Source organism: Oculina patagonica, chromosome 1 (assembly GCF_052425735.1).
Source record: "Oculina patagonica isolate OP01 chromosome 1, crgOcupat, whole genome shotgun sequence".
NCBI lineage: Eukaryota > Metazoa > Cnidaria > Anthozoa > Scleractinia > Oculinidae > Oculina > Oculina patagonica.
In genome coordinates this window covers 40,796,457-40,817,092 of record NC_135758.1, presented here as the reverse complement: position 1 = coordinate 40,817,092, position 20,636 = coordinate 40,796,457, and the positions used below count along the sequence as shown (strand labels likewise).

The 20,636-nt window shown below is 37.8% G+C and overlaps 2 protein-coding genes across 2 annotated transcripts in view; both read right to left on the bottom strand.

Annotated features, from left to right (window-relative positions):
* Window positions 1-20,609, bottom strand: LOC144647046 (uncharacterized; the record flags this gene model as incomplete). Its single annotated transcript, XM_078506790.1, has 18 exons — window positions 20,329-20,609; window positions 18,401-18,458; window positions 17,639-17,734; window positions 16,264-16,320; window positions 12,449-12,630; window positions 11,785-11,933; window positions 10,911-11,073; window positions 10,510-10,558; window positions 9,879-9,921; window positions 8,938-9,055; window positions 8,414-8,462; window positions 6,962-8,200; window positions 6,402-6,494; window positions 4,636-5,151; window positions 4,461-4,511; window positions 3,376-4,036; window positions 677-702; window positions 1-69 (listed from the first exon to the last, which is right to left on the bottom strand). Coding segments are annotated over exons 1-18 (3,729 nt in total), but the record flags the coding sequence as incomplete, so codon positions are not given.
* LOC144631045 (uncharacterized) overlaps window positions 1-20,636 on the bottom strand; it is a 195,927-nt gene that overhangs the window by 154,063 nt on the left and 21,228 nt on the right. The gene's annotated exons all lie outside the window — the stretch shown is intronic.

The window sequence follows — 20,636 nt, the reverse complement described above, 5'->3', positions numbered from 1 at the left end:
TGGACTGTATCTTACTCCTGTTTGGTCTTCGGAATCTTGATTTTCACCGTCTATCGTTGAGTCTTCATTCTACACAAGAATACAAAGTTAAGGTTATAAACAACGAAACAAAATGAGGATATACATATTGTAGGTAGGAAAACCATTGCATTGGCCTACAAATATAACAGCGAAATGGTCGGCCGGCATCAATTTTCCCCAGGGGGGGGGGGGGGGGGGGGGGGCGTACTCCGGCTTGTAAATGACGGGGATGATCGAATGGAGGCAAAACTCAGGACCCAAAAAAATCCCCCCAAAAATTCCCTTGTCAAATTACCCCTAAATTGCCAGGAGGGGCAATAACATAACACAAAGAACACTCGTTTTGTTTATTCATGATACCATTAATACGCCAAGGCCGTGCCAAGGCACTTTAGTTCGTATTTAATACCCAAAAAAATCCTCTATCTAAATCAAGTCACCCAAAAAAATACTTGCCAAATTTTCCAACCCCAAAAAATCCCGGAATCGAAAATAAAGCAAACAGGGCGTGCAAGGGGAATGGGGTGAGTGACGGAGGAGACTGGGGAATAAATGTTTCTCCAAACGACAATAAAACACGAAACGACCTTGCCATGCAAGAAATATAAATTGTGGAAATATCGCGAAAAACTGACACAGTCAGTTTAAAACATACCTTGGTTTGACCATCTGTTGTGTCATCTGCGAAAGGGAAATAAACAATTACAGACATTTTGTACCTTTAATCGTTTTTAATATTGTATTTTTAACACGTGTTTTTTTTTTTAAAAAAAAGTATATGGTATTTTTAAGATGTAGTTTTTAATTCTTTTTAATATGAATTCATTTATTTTTATTATCTAGCTTGTCAGACACTTAAATCTGGCTTGGGAGATTGAGAAACCACTCGCCGTGTATTTGACGTGAAATAAATTATCTTACCTCGCCTTACATGTGACTTAATTCCCTGCAATCATTTTATTAAAAGTAAGAAAAAGGGTGAAAATGTACCAAATTCTGATATTGCTTGATTGCTTTTAACAACAATATAGGGACTTTTCACGTAGATTCACAAGTATCAAATGTCTTCGTTTTCGCGATTCCTATAGTTTAACTCGAACGCTACTGCTTCGCCTGGGAACACACATGTACTCTCCACTCGTCGAATTAACAGGGACAGGGCGCAAGATTTCCCCTGTTCCTGCGGAGACGATACTTGCGGATTATATCTAGCACAGGCAGGGGCACCAATCCGATTGCTAGAAAATGCAATATCCCTTAGATTCATCTTTTTCAAAATTAGATAACAGAACTGGCGAAATTTGAAAATGATTCGAAAGGAAACGACAGCGGTCAAAATCGATAGAAAAGACATAATTCTCTGCTTAGACGCTTAAAGTGACTCGATCGAAATAAATGACGTGCTGTATGCCGGTCAAAAATTTCTAATAACTTCGCCATTTCTGACTCGATTTCCCTGAAACTTTCGCATTTTCCTCGAAATTTATCGTAGATTAACACGCACGTCAATATGTCGATGTAATGATTACGAGTTTTGCGCGATGTTACTTTTATTGAACACACCTATTTGGATAAAACTGCTATTTACAGAAAACTGAGCGCTAAGATTTCGTTTAAACTACTGCAATAATCTTATTATAACATCTTATTATGACTCTCTAAGTTTCCGAAAAATCGTCGGAACAGAAACCTCGATACAATTTGATCATCAAAATATTAATCTCGGGCAAACTTCGAGACTTGGAACGCTCCAGCACTTCAACATTTCACCCAAAAGTACCATAACCGAAGACAAAGAAAGTTCAGTGCATCAGTTTTGTTAGCTCCAAATCGCATTCGGCTATTTGCAACGATGAAAAAGTTTGAGCAAATATTATAAAACTCACCATTTGCGTCAAAATGTAGTAAGGTTTCCAAATTTACGTTTTTTTAAATTACATGAAAACTAACCGTACGAATTGCTTAAAAGAACCGGAACATTAAATTGAACATCTTACACAAACTTTGTGCTACTTTACGTTTCTGCAGCTGCCTTGATTTGGATGAAATAATGTTTTAAAGTGAAGCACTGCTCCAACTCTCTTTTAAACACGGCCATGTTGTTGTTTGAATTCTTCAGTTGACGCTATGCAAATTGCCTTGGGTTTGGTGAGAATTTGAAGAATTTACACCTAGATAAGGGGGTGCATTTTACGCCATAAGACGGCGTTATTTGAATTACAATACACAGACTACAATGTCTTAATTTCAGTTTTAGTACCAACCCTTTTCAAATTTCACGCAGCATAAATTAAGGACACCTCTGACATCAGAACATGAAGCAACCGAACACTGTCAATGCACCCCCCTTATCCATGTGCAATTTCAAGGAAATTTGCATAGCGTTAGTTGTAGAATCCAAACAACAACATGGCCGTGTTCACAAGAGAGTTGGAGCAGTGCTTCTTTTTAAAACATTATTTCATCCAAATCAAGGCAGCTCCAGAAACGTAAAGCAGCGTAAAGTTTGTGTAAGATGTTCAATCTAATGTTCCGGTTCTTTTAAGCAATTCGTACGGTTAGTTTTCATGTAATTTAGAAAAACGTAAATTTGGCGACCTTCCTACATTTTGACGCAAATGGTGAGTTTTATAATATTTGCTCAAACTTTTTCTTCGTTGCAAATAGCCGAATGTGATTTGGAGCCGTCAAAACTGATGCATTGAACTTTCTTTGTCTTCGGTTATGGTACTTTTGGGCGAAATGTGGAAGCGCTGGAGCGTTCCAAGCCTCGAAGTTTGCCCGAGATTAATATTTTGATGATCAAATTGTATCGAGGTTTCTGTTCCGACGATTTTTCGGAAACTTAGAGAGTCATAATAAGATGTTATAATGAGATAATTGCAGTAGTTTAAACGAAATCTTAGCGCTCAGTTTTCTGTAAATAGCAGTTTTATCCAAATTGGTGTGTTTAATAAAGTTAACATCGCGCAAAACTCTAGCCTGCGAATACAGCCGCCTCTCATTCGCGTCCCGCAACGAAGAGCGCTCTTCGTTGCGGGACGCGAATGAGAGGCGGCTGTATTCGCAGGCTAGCAAAACTCGCGATCATTATACATCGACATATTGACGTGCGTATTATTCTTTGAGAAATTTCGAGTAAAATGCGAAAGTTTCAGGGAAATCGAGTCAGAAATGGTGAAGTTATTAGGAATTTTTGACCGGCATACAGCACGTCATTTATTTCGATCGAGTCACCTTAATATGGAATGTCTCTTTATACATTAAGTTCATGACAAGTGCATGCCGCTATGTAAATTAGCGTCAGTAAACATTCACTGGACATAATCAAGTTAATCAGTTTTTTTTTCTTACCTTTTGCTGTTTCCACGTTGCCTTGCTCATCATTCTGTTGCGGCTGAGCCGGTGGAACCTCAAACACCTCAAAGTTCATTTTCCTACTCTCGACATAATCATGCAGACCCGCATTGGGGCCGCGCACTTTTGGCCGGGCTGATGGTGTAGGGGTTGGACTTCCTTTCACCCCATTAACAGCCGTATATTTTGAAGATTTATCGTCAGACATTTTCCTTTTGTCTTCCTGCGAAGTCCCGGGACTTCGCGCTTGAACTGCGTCCGTCTCTTTATCGACATTTTCAGAAGTACTCGGTTTTTTCTCCTTCTTTCCTTGGTTCAAAATCTGTCTGATTCGCTGCAGTTCTTCACTTTCTTTAAAGCCTCCTTTGTCAGGCGGCGATTTCGCGTCTTTCTCTGCCGATAATTTGCGTTTTTGCAAGTCATTTTCTTTATCTTTTAGTTTTAATGGCCGATGCTGTAAATTCTTTTTTCCAACTGGTTTCTGATCGCTGTTGGTAGCGTCAGGGTTAGGCGCATCACTGGCGCCTTCTTGAGTTTTTCGCTCTGTTCTGGTTTGTTTTGGTGAAGTGGTCGCCCTTTGAGCCTTCTCTTTTGCAATGGCATTTTGTACCATAATGTGCGCTTTCTCGGCGGCCTTTTTCCTTCTTTGGAGTTCTTCCTGTAGACAGAAAACAAAATACAACAGTTCAGTTCTCGCTTTCTCCCTTCTGTTGATGAAGTCCTCCTATTTGCCATCGCACAATCTGACCTTCAAAAACTTAATAATGACTGCTTGACGAGCTAATGTAGCCTGTGTACAGCTGCTCACTCTCCTCAAGAAAAATTGGCTAGGAAATTGAGCGGCTATACAAAGCCTAAGCTAAAGTGGAACATCCCCGTTTGTACAAGCTAAGACCGTCGATTCTCATCGCTCACGCACCTACGAGCGTTTCACGAGTAACTAATAGTCTATTGCATGCATTTTATTGCTGCATAACCAATCACTGCACTTCTTTTACTTTCATGCATGACTACAAGTACGAAGGAAAATAAAAATTGTGTCCACATTTTGTTGTTTTTCAGTCGACAGAACACAAACTAACCTTTCTTAGTCTAAGCTTTTCCTTCTTTCTCAAAACCTCCGGATCGTCAACCTAACAGAAGGTCATAAAAGAAATAAATTTGAATCCATTTTATATAGAGAACACAACGCAATAAAATAAACTAGAAACTATATAACTACCAGCCGGAGAGTCTTCTCGTAAGCTATCTCGTTACCTTCATCTCTTCCGCACCAGCCTCGCCTTCGATTGAGCCTGTGGTCGCCTTATCAGCGGTTGGTCCTTTGGAGGTTTTGGTGATCTCCGCCACTCGTTCCCTAGGTAACGCACCGCTGGCCCCAGCCTTCTTGCGAGCGTCCATAAGTACTTGGCGCGCAAGCAGCTTAATATCTGCCTGATTACCTCCGTCACCACTGGAAACTTTGTTTGCCGTCACTGGAGATTGACTGCCACTGTCATTGTCAGATTTTTGATTTTGGTCACCTGTATCGGGAGATATTTTTCTACTTGGCGAGCTTTCTGCAACAGAGCTAGCCGCTGGTTTGTCGTTATCACCGGTGGCGGCTGTTTCTGTTGATGCACCGCTCTTCCACTCGTCGAAACTTGGGATAAGGGGTGGCCGTCTCGGTGGAGCAGGGGCAGCTCTCTTTGGACCCCTTTTAGCGGGGGAGGTTTGAGGGCTTGCTTGTTCACCAGTCTTTGGTGTTGTTGCCTTCGTCGATCGCCGACGTCTCTGTTAGAATACATATTGTCAAGGGTTGCTTTTAAACTCTTAATCGACAGCTAAAGATTTTTTTTCAACTGAATACGAGTCTCGTTTCAGGGACCGTGTAGGAAGATTTTGAGTGGGGGAGGGGGGGGGGGGCTAAAACTGGAACGCGGAAGCGTGAGCCAACTAGGCAAGGGGGGGGGGGGGGGAAGTGCTCCACAGGAAAAAAAAAATGGTTTTAATTTTTCTTACATACAGAAAAATGCATTTAAAATTAAAAGATGAAACGTTCAGCGTTCGAAAAAAAAATTGTAAAAGTATTGCTTAAAACGACAAAACGTTGCGATAGAGAGACGTTTCTCCACAAAACGTTCGATGTAACAACTCACTGACCCATTAAACCTTACATTAAGACACGAACCTTTTCGCGCCATGTTGAAGTACTAGCAACTGACATGTAACCAGAACGAATGAAAACGGAAAAGACTATTTCACTTTCATTGTTACAAAATGGATTACCTTTAGCATGAGCTCAAAAACAAACCATATCGTATTATAAACTTAACCCAATTGTTCAGATCGAAAACCTGAGTCAATTGTCTGCATTTACAATTACTTCTTCTTTATGTACACATGTATCTAATTTAAGGCGAGTCTATTTTGGTAAAAGTAACTGTTGCTACTTTCGTCCTTTACAAACAAAATTAATAATATGACGTCCACAAACGAAACAGTTTGGGTAATTTTTCGTTTGTTTCTTTTCTTGATTTATTATATATTTTTTGTCGCCCCTCCCTCTCCGCGGTCCCTGCGTTATGAAAGTGCATTGGGTTCTAGTGCAGGCGGGCGTTTATTAAAAGTTCCGAAATCTGGCATACCCCTGGTAATTCAGTGCTTGGGGCTATCTGCTTGGGTAATCTGCTCTATATTTGTATTTTATTTAAAGAAACAACACTAGTTGAACAAATCCGCTTGTTGTACGTGTATCCGATGTTTGTTATGCACATGACAGAGTTCATACTACAGTAATGGAGAAATGACTGGTTCTACCAGATTTATTCTTTTCATCGATAATATTCTATCCAGGTTTGACTCTACGCTTTGTAAAGCTGTACTGCAAACTCCTTATCGTTTCCTCCTACAGAAGTCACAGGTAACTTCCGACAACATGACTTGCCTAATTACACTAGTAAACGAGAATGTACTGTTGGAAACCGTAGGGCATCGGAAATCTGTGCTATGAAGAGTATTAGAGATTACAGTTGAATACTCACAGGTGTAGCATCTTCAGGAAGTCTTGCAGTCCAGGGATCATCCGATGACCGTACTGCCGGTGGGGGTGGGGCTCGTCTCTTTTTGTGTGTCTCCTGTAAGAAAGATATTAGAGCTATATTCGATGGAGTTAAACTAAAACCAAAGTTATCACTCTGGCTAATCACAAAGCAGAAAGTTTTAATGTTATTGTAGCCACACGCCCGTTGTGGAAATCAGCTTTCTTGTACTTATCTAGCTGATGGGGCAAGCGTGTATAAATAAAGTTTTACTTACCTACTTGTATAATTCAGTGAACCAATCAAAACTGGGCGTGATAAGTGCGGGGAAACGTGTTCGAGCGAGTCACGAATGATTTTGGTTTTACTTCTGATTGGTGGAGAAAGTGGCGCGAGTTTTTTAAACCAATCACTGAGCGAAGTAAAGCAAAACCAAAGCAAACGCGAATTTCTTTCGACACTCACTTATGAACGAGTAACTAAGCTCAAACTTCCCTGGATTGTTCCGTGTGGCTACAAAATGAGAGGCGCGCTAAGACAGCGACAATAAGCTGCAAACTTACCGTCGGTTTTGCTAAGCCAGCTACGCCAGAGGGAGAAGCTGCCCCAGACTCAGCCGCTTTGTTAACTTTCCCTTTACTTTCCGTACTCGATTTCCTTGTTGAACTATCCGATTGACTTGTGTCCGTCGCACCAACATCATCACTCACGCCTTCAACATTATCATCATCAAAGGGATTGTAACTCTTCGTCGTTGAGGCCGACGGGGCCTCCTTATCAACTTTTCCTTCTTTAGATTCAGTTCTTTGTGAGCTTTCATCAGCTTCAGCCGATCGCAAATCATCGTCCTCGTCGAAGGGGTTAAAATCGTGCGGGTAAGACACTCTTCTATTGATCACACCAATAGATTTTTTCGCAGAGTTTTGATCTACAACCGTTTCAGTCTGTGTCACGTCTTCTGTATCATCATCGTCATCAAATGGATTATATCCTGATTTAGTTTCATTGTCATTTAAATTTTGTTCTTGAGAATCGTCATCTTCATCATCAAAAGGATTGTATCCTTTGCTAGACTTCGTGGATTTCGAGGAAGGAACAGCTTTCTTGCTTACTACAACTTCTTCACTTTCATCCTCATCAAAAGGATTATACCCTTTCGATTCATCTTTCTTAGTTAATTTATCGCTAGTTTTTGAACTCGTATCGACGCTAGGACTACTGTTAGTATTCTCGTGTAGTCTTGGAGGTTTAGGTGGTGGTTTCATCTTACTTTTTACAAGTACATCATTTTTTTTGCCGCTACTTTCCTGCTCTGGTCGTTTATCTTCTTCACTTGCGCTTGAAGACTTCGTCACAGCTTCTTGATCACTACTACTTTTTCTTTCCTTTGAACCACCTAACCTACTAGCAGAATGATCTGCAGCTATCTCAGGCGTGGCGGAATCCACTTTATTCTCCTCTTCATCATCAAGAAATGGGTTGTACCCTTCCTCACTTCCTTTCGCAGTGGTCTGCTTCTTACTGACACTGTCATCAATGTCTGCTACGTGGGCATCATCTTGATCTTCCGGTTCCTCCTTAGTAGCAGTGACCGTTACCTGTGGGGTAGGCGGTAGCCTTCGTGGCGCAGATGACGACTCCAGGCTCAAAGGACTCCGAGGTAGTGCTTGCTGTCGACTAAAGTGAGTCTTGATCTGAAACACATAGGTCATAACAGACAGCTTGTCTGGCACGGGGGAGAACATCATCTGGGTGGGGTCCAACAGGCGAGGGATACCCAGCTTCTCAAAAGCGGTAAAAGCCTAGTAAATAACAGAGCATTGTTAATATTATACACATAATTTAACGCCAATATTGAACTTGAAAGAAAGTCATCCAATGACTTTCAGTAGGAACCACTTTTTGCAGCATAATAAACATGTTCCACTTAGAAAGTCAAACACAGATGAAACCGACAAACAACAAGACAGCATTTCACAACACTTACAAAGAAATGCAAACAACACTTTACTTACCAGCTTATTGTTATCTTTAATTTTGTGTGGGTCAAGGGATGTAAAGTCACTGCAAAAACGCACAAATACCAACATGCAAGTTAGTCGTATTGTTACTTATTTTCGCGGGACTTAATTTTTGCGATTTTCAAAAAATCGCGAAATTAAAGACCCGCGAAAATTAATTTTAAGTGATTTCTATTGTATTTTTTATGCTAATTAGGTATTTTTGGCCAAATCGCGAAAATTAAGTCTCGCGAAATATTCCCGTTCCATTTTCGCGAAATTAAGTTCCCGCGAAAATAAATAACAATAATACTATAAACACATAATGGTTTATTAAAAGCTGTGAACGCGCATAAATATTTCAGTCCCTTATGGGCTTCAATGTTAAGGCAGTGGGAAGTTACTCAGATACAAACTGTACATGAACTACTACGTTGTCTTGACACATGCAGCGAACCTTCGAAAGGCAGTTTGTGCACGTGTACACTAACATGTGCTTTCAGCAGTGTCTTTTGGTTGTTGTTGATATATCGACTCACATTTTGTCAGGATGAAAGTGATGTAGAACTGCACAGAATGCTAGTCCATCTCTCCAGCTTGTGGTCATGTTCTTAACTTTTACTCCACGGTAGCCTTTTGTGCATGTCCTTGCCCATTCTACAAGATAAAAATAAAGGATAGAAATAATCAATTGTGATTGCCAACTGTTAAAGGTATTTTACTCCACTTCTATTCTAACATTGTCTGTTCAACTGTTTGTTTGTTTGTTTGTTTTTATAAAAAAGGAAATAACTGTTGTAAGCTTCAGGAGTAACAGCAGCAACTGCCATTATTAAGCCTTTTCTATCCCAACCTCAAAGTATTATTGGCTGAAACTTCTTTTAATGTTACCATCAGTAGTTCTAAGAACTTGGTGGCTTATCAATACAAGACAATATGACTTTATTTCCTAATTAGCTTCCTATATAGGTAGACGTAAAGATTGTGTGACGAGCCCAACCAGCATCTGCGTAGTAGACTATTTAACAGGCAATACGATATCCCAATTGTCTTAGAAGAACATCTCGCCAGTAACACAGAGGCCATGAGTTCAAATCCCGTTGAAGCACTGGATTTTACGTCAGGCTTACTAACATTGTACAAACACACTACAAGGATTTTTTTTCACTTTACAGTACATCTTTTCTGTTGTGTACATATTATACATAATTAAAAAACTCATTAATAATTCATAAAGAAAATACAAAAGAAATTAATGTTTAATGAGTGTCTTTATATCTGATAAAGACATGGCTAAACTTTACGTCCCTTTTTCTAGTCCAAAATAACCCCAAATCTAAATATTAGTGCAAGAATGCGTTGACCTACATCAGAAGATTTTATCGTGTTTTATCAAGTCTAAAACACTCGGCTGCGCCTCGTGTTTTAAACTTGATAAAACACTGCTGCTCATTTATTAAACATTACTAAATCCACTTACTGATCAGTTCAGTTTCCATTTTATTCTTGTCCTTGGAGCTTTCCTAAAATAATTATTACATACTGAGTTGAACCTTTTTCATACTTTTACTTAGTTTCATTTTCTACAATTATTATTTGTTTAATACTGCTTTGCGCACGCCAGCCACTCTAGCGCCAGGAATGTCATACTGACAGCTGCAGAAACCTGAATGTGGCTTAGCAGATAGATTCAGTACTATCAAAAGAAGATCACAAGTAGCATATTACAACAAAAACAGGTGGGCTGACTGGACATTTCTTGTAATTTACCATCAGATATAATTTATTTCCCAGCAAACATTATTTTGGGTCGCATCTTTCATGGTTTATGCTTTTCACGGGTCAACATTTCTTCAATCAGGTATATACAGTGTACATACAATGTACATGGTAGCATGTGTATGTTTTGGTTTAAATTTGCCTTTGATTTAAAATTTTTCAAACCAATTTGATTTAATTATTTCCGTTTGTTTCAGATTATCAATAACGAATACGAGACAGTAAAAAGTAAAACTGGTTTGAAAAATTTTAAACCAAAGATAAATTCAAACCACATGTACAACATTACAATGCAAAACTTGACATTATTTTTCATAATTAATAAAAGGTACCTGGCCATTGTCTGAGATTTCTGCAGAAACATCTGAACCAGTGCTTAACCTTAAAGAAAAAATAAAACATCAAATCCAGCTTTATACAATTCTTAACGAGTGCAAACATCCAAATCTTTATGACCTGTTGAATAATTTTAGTTGCGCATGATTGGTATTTACTTCATGCCACATAATGCAACAAAAACCTATCCAATGATATCCCTCAGTTTTCAGGACCAAATTTTACTTTAATTTGCAGGTTCAGTATTCATCCCAACTCAATAACTATTAACAACCTCGATCCACAATTTTGGCTTCGAAAATGTGTATCTAGACATTTGCCCTTGGACATTTTCTGTTCCTACAAGCTACACAAGTTCTAGTTTTAGGGCATGACATTAAAAATATTGCCATCTTACCTTTTCATGCCCTCTTCTTTCTGAACATCACTAATCAGTGTCTTGGTATTTTCTCCCAGTGCAGACTTGGACCTTATTCTGCTGCGTTTCGTGGCAAGAATAGGAGATGCATTTGGTGTCAAACTTCTGCGGCCATCTTCTGCTTCCTGCACCTTGGTCACTGCTTTGATTGAATTCAAAATTATCTGTCAGCTAGCTACAAACCTGATTCTGTTTTATGAATGTATTTTTCGTTATTTAATTTATTGATAGATTGATTGTTTGGAAAAAAGAACCATTCAATTAGCTGACTGATAATCTAAATGAGGAGTCCCATCTGCAAAGGTCATACTCGCAGAGCCTGTGGTGTAGCTGCTTTCATACATTTATATCAGCTTGTATTTCTACTGTTCCTCTATACTATACTATATACTATACTAGTGTCAGTGGTAGTTGCTGTTGTTTGGGGCTGGAAGCATTGTTCCTGTCATTTGTTCAAGGGGAGTCTGATTTTGTTCTCCCAAAAGCAAAGGGCACCAAATCATTTAATATGCCAGGCCTTGTGGAGAAACTGAGTGGTACCTTATAGACAATTAGAAGAATTTGTGGCAACCAAACATGGTAAGAAATAAAGTGCAGCTCTGAATCTAATCCGGAAAAAAATCCTTGTCAACATTTTTATTCACCCTGTAAAAAATCCTTGCAAAAGATTTTTTGATTGAATTAATGAGGACTGCAGTTGTGCTTGGAAGTAGTAATTTGATTTCTAAGTTCAAAGATTTATTACTTGGATCCTACAACATACCCTGTAATTTCAAACCATGTTTCCCTCAAAATATTGGCTTCAACTGAAAACTGTCTGATTTAATGTAATAATATTATATATTACCGGTACCTGGTACTTTAACATTGCCCTGTGACAAGTTCCGTCTATGTCGAGTTGGCCTTGGTGATGGTGCAACTTCCATGTCGTCATCATTATCATCCAAGTAATAACCTTCACCCAAGCTCATCATGCTGCCGATACTGATCATATCATCATCACTGAGGACAGAACAACAAAAACAAAATCCAAATTTTATTCAAATTCAATCCCATCATATATCAGTAACAATGAGACAAGCATGCATTGGATATGTGATGTTAGAGGAAGAGCCGACGAGGCATATCTCACCAAGTTTGCTATCATCTCATATTCAACAAGTGTGAGTGCAATAACTGGAAGGTGATTTTTGCTGGGCATATACAACAATGTAATAGCAGCTGATATCCACCAATCAGTGGAGAGCTCAAGAAATATATTTATTTAGTACCTAATTTGCCACTAACAACAACAAGGCAAAAGGAGCCTATTAGGTTCCTGCAATTCAGGAGACTTAAATTTCAATTTTTTCTTTGCGCAGTTGGCCTTTTTGCATCCAGAAGATTACAGTATCCCTGACCAAAAAATAATTCTTCAACTAACAAGGACATGCTAACAGCTTTCGTCTTAAGGAAAACACTTCATGATCTATTGAACTGAACTGGACCAGTGCAAAAGATAAATGGTTGATACTTACGTGGCCATTCCTTCCTTGATCAACACACAGGTCAGGTTGAATTCAAGGGAAGCTGACACTAATTTCTTACTAGCAACCTTCATGGTCAGTGTGACATCAAAGGTGCGACTTTCTACACTGACATAATCAACCATGTTGATATTGCCTGTGGCTATAGGCTTTCTTCTACCATTTGGAGACTCCTATGATTTTAATCAATAAAGATGCATAAATCACTTAGATTCAGTCTAGCACAGTCAAACCTTATTTATGCAGTCACCAAAAGGACATTCAGGAAGTGTATGCACTTATTACATGTAATTGTAACAACAATATTTGTACCGTACAATGCAAATATTATTATGCAAATTAGAGCTGCAGTTTTCTATAGAGTGTCGTAAAACACAAACCAAAGTAATTACTCTGGCCAATCACAAAACATGCAGACAATTTAGTGAACCAATCAAAATTCAAGGTAATTACATGTAGCCTATGCAAAGTGCAGGAAAACGAGTGTGAGCGAGTCACGATTGGTTTTGGTTTTAGTTCTGATTGGTCGAGAATGTGGGGCAAGATTTTTAAACGAATCACTGAACTTCATAATGAAAAACCAAAGCAAACGCAAGTTACTTTCGACACTCAAGTGAAAACCGCTCTATGTACTATGTAATTACTATGTAATCATGTACTTCACATAGCAAATCCATGGTTGTTTCTGTAATGTTTGTTTCCAGTCAATATTTGAGTTTATTATATGACTAGCTCCGTGAGCGGTCAAGATGAAACGAATCCCGTGCTCTGATTGGCTACCTGAGCGGTCAAGATGGAGCCATCTTGACCGCTCGGGATCGCCCGCTGTGTCCCCGCAAGCGAAAAAACTTTTCAGTTCCGTCGACGCTACTACAAAAAGCTTTTCCGTCTTAAAATTGAGCTACGAAACCATTTTCCGAAACAAAACAAATATTTTCTGTCTGTTTCTAGCGAAAGTGAGTCCGATAACAAAGAAATAGGTCTTGAAGCGAACGAGAACAAACTAATTAAACAACATATGTTATTAAACGAGTTTCGTGAATTTTATTTGCCACAACAACCAGCTAATACAAGAATTAAAACGCAAAGCCACTTGAAGCCATGATATCGGTTTTGTTCGGCGGAAAAGGGAGAGAAGTCAGTGACATACCTGAAGAATAAAGAATTTGGCAAACTTGTCGTTTGTGTAAATCTTGATGGAAATCTTGATGAAAGAAAGCGGACGGCACGGCGAACCAGGCACTGTAAACTTTTAAAACATCTTTTCACCGAGGCCTCCAATGCTCACGTCGAATAAGGTCGGGTCGAACATTTAAATCAATAATGTAGGAAAGTTCAAGCTTTTCTCGTGAATTTGTAAGTCCCAAACACTTCATCAATCACAATTTCAATATTCAGCTCATGACATCATGACGGCAGGTTTGCACCACTAAAGCGCCAGAAGCAAGCAAATACTCTACAAAACGTCCAATAATCAAAAGCTGGCGGCCAGATGGAATGGACATTCTTGTTTTAAGGCTTCAAACTCAACGTTGATTCGCAATTTAAGCCATTTAAATATCCTTTAGAAGGTTAAAAGAGGTGAATTTCGCTGTTGTCGCATCGTTTTACTTCGTCTCGATTCATTCAAGAATTTGACAGTCACTCATTAAGGTGGCTCGAAACAGTTTTTTCTGGGCCATACCTACAATTTGCAATTGGCCTTTAAACGATCTTCCCTGACTCGGATCGATATGAAAATTACACCATATATTGTTTTAAGATAAAAGTTTACTTTGATATATATTTTAAAGTAATCGATATTTCCATGGCAACGATAAACAGAAAACTGCCAAATCAGTAAAACCTGATTTTTGCGTGAATCAGATTTGCCGCTTAAAAACTAATACCAGCATCCTAAACCATGATGTGCTGCAAATAAAATATTCAAGAATTAAAACATTCTGTATGTTTGATTTCGAATAAATCGCAAAAATGTTTCAGATTGTACTTTTTGCGTAGCGATAATAAATGAGCTGACACACAAACACTACGTAGACGAAGTAATCTCAAATGACGCCAAAATGTGTATTAAAGTAATCTTTCGAAGTCGTAAAAGTTTTGTCGAGTTTCCACAACGCGATTATGAGAATTTGTTTTTTTCTTACGACCACTCATATTGTAATTTTCAGATAATTTTCGGTTTTAAGCGCTTGTTGAAAAATCTATAAAACGGCTTGATAGATTTTCTTTAAACTTCCAGCACGAAAGCTCGATTATGTAAAGAATTTTATCGCAAAGTTTTATTAGCATTGATTCACTGGAACGTTTTCAAACTAAACGATAAAGTAGGCCTTCGAGAAAATGAAAATATTGCGTTACAATTCAAGGATTATAAAAACATGCAAAAGATAAATCATAGTGCCAAGGAAACAATAGAACCTGAGAAGACTTCAACGAAATGTATTCAAACGGAATGTATTCATAATACCTAATCTCGGTGGAATGTAGTAGAATTGAATTATTTAGCATAATTTGCAAAGCGTGATTTGTAACGCACGATTTTCGTCCATTCGAAGGCCTACTTTATCGTTAAATGTAAACGATAATAAAACTATGCGATTGAAATCTTAACATAATCGAGCTTCCGTGCCGAAAGTTTCAAGTAAATCTATCGAGCCGTTTTATAGATTTTTCAACAAGCGCTTAAAACCGAAAATAATCTGAAAATTACAATACGAGTGGTCGTAAGAAAAAACCAAATTCTCAGAATCGCGTTTTGGAAACTCGACAAAACTTTCACGACTTCGAAAGATTACTTAAATACACACTTTGGCGTTATTTGAGATTACTTCCTCTACGTAGTGTTTGTGTCTCGGCTCATTTATTATCGCTACACCAAAAGTACAATCTGAAACATTTTTGTGATTTATTCGAAATCAAACATACAGAATTTTTTAATTCTTGAATATTTCATTTGCAGTACATCATAGTTTAAGATGCTGGCATTAGTTTTTAAGCGGCAAATCTGATTCACGCGAAAATCAGGTTTTACTGTATTAGCGGTTTTCTGTTTATCGTTGCTATGGAAATATCGATTACTTAAAAATATATATCAAAGTAAACTTCAATCTAAAATCAATATATGGTGTAATTTTCATATCGATCCGAGTCATGGAAGATCGTTTAAAGGCCAATTGCAAATTGAAAGTATGGCCCAGAAAAAACTGTATCGAGCCACCTTAAACGTTTAAACCAATGAAATGATTTTAGCGTGCGCCATTGAATGTGCATGCAACTGGCTTCCTTTTCAGTACTCAAAAAAAGTCATATAATAAATCCTTTATTGACCAAGCTTGTTCGGTCAAGATGGCAGGATATTGGCCTCGTTCTTTTTCTGCGTGGTTATGGACCTCGACTTCGTCTCGGTCCATAACCACGGAAAAAAAGAACTTGGCCAATATCCTGCCATCTTGACCTCACGCTTGGTCAATAACCCATATATATTTATTTAGTAACTTTCTTAATAGACTCTGGAGCTGTGCCTTTGGGCACACTGCAATTATTCTGACAGCACAGCTTTGGACTCAGTAGACAGCAGTCGTTAAACTGAATGTATGGGAAGAGCAGTTCAGCAAAAAAATCAGCATGGCTGTAGCTTTTAGCTATTAGTCTACCTGCAAGCCCAGAAGTAGGACTTGCATGTTTTCATCACAATACAAAAAGTGTACTTCTCCTCCGGCTGTCTTTAATCCTAGTACACTGGGGATAAACTCAGGGCTAAAACAGATTTCATTGTTCTATTATTATTATTAATGGTAACTTACATCTTCAATAACAAAGGTCCACTCTTTGTCTTCAAACTGACTATCTGGTTTGGAGTCCTTAATATTAAAAAAATAATAATAATAAAATAAGAATCATTTCTATAGCGCTATTTAGCTAGTCTTTCATAGCGCTTTACAATCACTATGCTTAAAAATAAAAATAAAATATAAAAATACCTAACTAAATTAATCTATTGAGCTAAAATATCTATACATGCAGAGAGTGAAGTTTTAAAAGTTAAAAATTTAAAAACTAAAAATATCATGATTATTTAACTGGACTTAAAGTAAACATGTATAAGAAATAAAAATTAAATGTCATAGGCTTCTTTAAAAAGATAAGTTTTTAGGTTCTTCTTAAAAATGTCTTCTGATGCCGATTTTCGGATGCTTAGTGGCAGGTTGTTCCACAGCCTTGGCGCAGCAGTGCTGAACACCCGGTCTCCGTAGGTCTTGAGTTTAGCCATAATAATTAGTATCATCATTTGTTTTACAATGTTGTCAATAACAAGGGCAAGTAGTCTAATATTATTGTTTTAGTAGTACATGTACAAAACCTACAAGTTGTACTTTTAAGCTAAAACCAAGAACAATTGTCCCTTAAAAGAGCAACACAAGTCACAGACAATCATGTTCATGTTTTAATGATCAGCGAATAGAAAGCAATGGGAGAACCAATCAGATTTGCAGATTTCTTATAGAACACAACATTGAGTTTTTATTTAACTAATAGTTGATAGCCTAATATATGGTACATGTACATGTACATGTATGTAACACCTGGTTGGGGTACTCCCATATATGGGCTATATAGGTATGTGCCGCCCGTTAGGGTATGGTTTTTTGAGGTTCTCGGTCCTTAAATAGGGTATCAGTTTTGGTCCTTTTGGCATTTTGTTCCTGGTGTGATCCTTAGATAGGGTACCTATATTCTATCAGCTTTAATAAACGCCCAGATAAACGAAAAAAAGGTACCGGTATCTTAAAACTGAAATACCCGTTCAAGTATTAGTAAAGCGATTTTATAAAGATTTGTGTTTGGCCGTGCGCGGTTAGCCGCTATTTGGGTCATCACGGAGCGCTTCTCCTTCCCTTGAATAGGGTGTCATTTTTCGGTTTGGGGCCTTAAAAAGGGTATCAATTTTCGCCTCTTTTTATCCTTAAATAGGGTAAGGGTTTAAGAACCTTGGCGGCACACCCCTATCCGAAATTTATGGGAGTACCCCCCCCCCCCCCCGGGATGATTAGGTTAGGCACCACTGTGCAGTCTGATCATACATCCATTATGTAGACAAGTCCCTTATTAGGGATAAACACTTGTGATTCATCGATCATGAATCAAAACATTATTTCTACACGTTACAGCTACATGTACCTTGTACAGGGTAACATTGATGTCCACAGGGTCTGGTTCGGGCCAAACAATGATACCACGGAACGGGTTGCTGATTCCAGGCTGCCATGACATTGGCTAGTCAACAAACAATAAAAACCAATTAATTTTGTACGTACTTGTACACTACACAACATCCCAGGCTTACAATATGTTCAGTTGGTTTATAAAAAGATATGCATACAGGCTGTAACTGTAACCAGTTGCTTGGTCTTTGACAAATTTTGTTTGGCCAGAAGGACCATTTGAGGAGAATAAAACTCCATTATACCGGTATATTGATTACTGTCTAATAGCTGCAATGTTATAATGATATGGGAAAACCTCATTTGCATTTACTTTCAACACACTTAATTAATATACACGACTACAAAAACTAGTTGAATCGTCAGAAGACCTCGTCAGTTAGTAGCCATATGCTGTTAAGAATTTTAAATTTCAGACGACTTCATAACAGAACAGAATTTCACAAAGCTGCAATGTTATCTATTACTAAAATTAATGTTGAATTGTCAAGCATTTTTAGGCCATGTTTCTTTTGGTGGCTGAATTTAACAGCACCATTGCATCCCCCGTACTAGCACCTCCTTATTAGGCCCCATTCAATGTTCTCTGCTTATCTGTATTTGCTATAATCATTTAAAATAAGTTTGTTTTGAGATTTTGGTAGTTATTGATTTTGTTTAATTTGTTTTTTCATCTCATTAAGTAAATAAATAAAAAATATTAAATATAGATTTTCACCTTAGTAAGTTTTCTTCTCTTCCTTCTTGTCCATACCACAACAAGTTTGTTGGGCTGCCTGGATTCATGAATATAGTTGAAAGAAAAAATTCAGTGTCATTATGCCTTGCCCACTATTGACCCAATTGTCACTTCCAGAACATATCCATACCCATCCCATAAGGCCGTTAGAAGTGGCAGGTAAGAGGCAGGGGGAGGGGGGGGGGGGGGGCTTAGAAGCTAAAAATTTTCAAAGTAAAGTATGAAGTTAACAATAGTTCAACCTTTTGTTACACACAGTGAAATGAGAGAATACCTGAACTTTACTACCATTTTATAACAGACAATGAACGTCTAATTAGTCAGCTCTACCAATCAGAAATCAAGCAGAATTGTTTCCCGAGCAGAATTTTGAGCAAAAAAGATGATTTTGGCATAATTTGCCAAATTGCAAGCAGAATTTCTCCAAGCCTAGTTCTAGCTATTCACCTTTCTATACACATTCGCTTGTTTTAAGTCACAATCTCAGTTGAGTAAAAAATTAATGCACATTCCTGTATAAATTCTTACAGTCAAAACAAATCAATTCTACCAACAGTCAAGTTATTAATTCATTAACGAAACTTTGATAGAGCATCAAAATCATTGTTCAACATTTTATTCTAGAAAATATGAATAGTTCAATAACTTTTAAACCACAACTCAATTTGGCTTGTTTTCAGGCATGTGACAATTTTAAAATATCCTTAATTTGTGCAAAAAACCCTGGGTTGAACATATTTTTGTGTTTTTCTTTCTCACTGGCCTTGTTAGCCTCTTCAGTGCACCAAAATGTTGTGCTTTTTTTTGCTACAATTTGTATGGAAGTGTAGAAAAGAAGAATGGTAAACAGAATGGCAAGAAAATGTAATGTGTGACACTTTCAAATTAGTGGCTGGAATGCTTGATTGGTTTTGACTGTATCTCTTGATCCAGTCTGGATAATCTGCTTCATCTTGACCTCCTATCCCAACAGAGGTCATACCTTGAGCTAAAATAATAAAATTCATCCTCACATGATTAAATGATGGAAATGGTGTCAATCAAAATGTGTTGTCACATGCATACAACAAACAATGGCCTTGTCAGTGAATGAACCCAGATAAACAACATAACTCTAAACATTAGCCATTCTGATACATTTTGTATGTAGTTTGCTTGATCATGCAAGACAAAACAAAGAATTTTTTTCTGGGATCAAAAATTTACATGAACACCTATGTTAAAATTTTATCTTTTGATACAAGTCCGTACATGTGAGTGTCAATAATTACACATCAATTGACAAATGATTCAGAATGTGTATTGATTCAACACTTGCTAATTGCTTGCTACTAAACAATCGTACTCTAACTCAAACAATACAAAGTATGTACAGTATACTGTTGCTGAAAACGAAGAAGGCTAAAATAAACTTTCAGTTTCATTCGTTAATTTTTTCCATCGAGATATCGATATTTTATTATCTCAAGTTCTGCAATCACTTGATTTTACTGAAATAATTTTAAATAGTTATGAATACCATGACGCGAGCTATTAAATAAATTACAATGAGAGCGAAATACCATATGTGTTATAACAGAAGCTTAATCAATTTGAAGGAAGAAAAATTATCACATTCTTATTTAGCACAGACCGGAGATCGAAACCGAAAATCAATTGGAAAGCCTTTTCATGCCTCAAAGAATTTAAACTTTGATTTTATCTGATCTTGTAATGTATATATTTGTAAACCCTTTGAAATCGTAGTTGACGTTCAAAAATTAAATCATTTTTTGTTTTGGTTGAAGTGATAAATAAATTTCCAATTTATAGAGAAGGGAAGGTGTCAAGATGCGGTCTTATAGCTTAAAGGGCGTATTTTTACTCCAAAACATTACTGTACGTTCAGCTTTCACTTAGCTCCTTACCATTTTCCTCCTCTCACACATTCAACAGTTAGCGACTGATACGAGGCAGTAAACTGGAACTTCGACGCCTTTTTCCCTACACGTTGAAGACGCTTCCAAACCGAAGTCATCTTCCATTTACTCGGCAGCTGAAGGCCTCTATCGCCCACGACAAATGTCTTCTTCTTTCATCCACCATTGTTGATAACCCATCGCTCCAGCTTTGCTGCCGCGTATTTTTAATTTCGCATCGAATCCTCTTCGTTCTCGTCGATTAACGCTCGGAAAATCCGAACATTTCCGAGTCGAGCTTCCCACAATGCTATCAG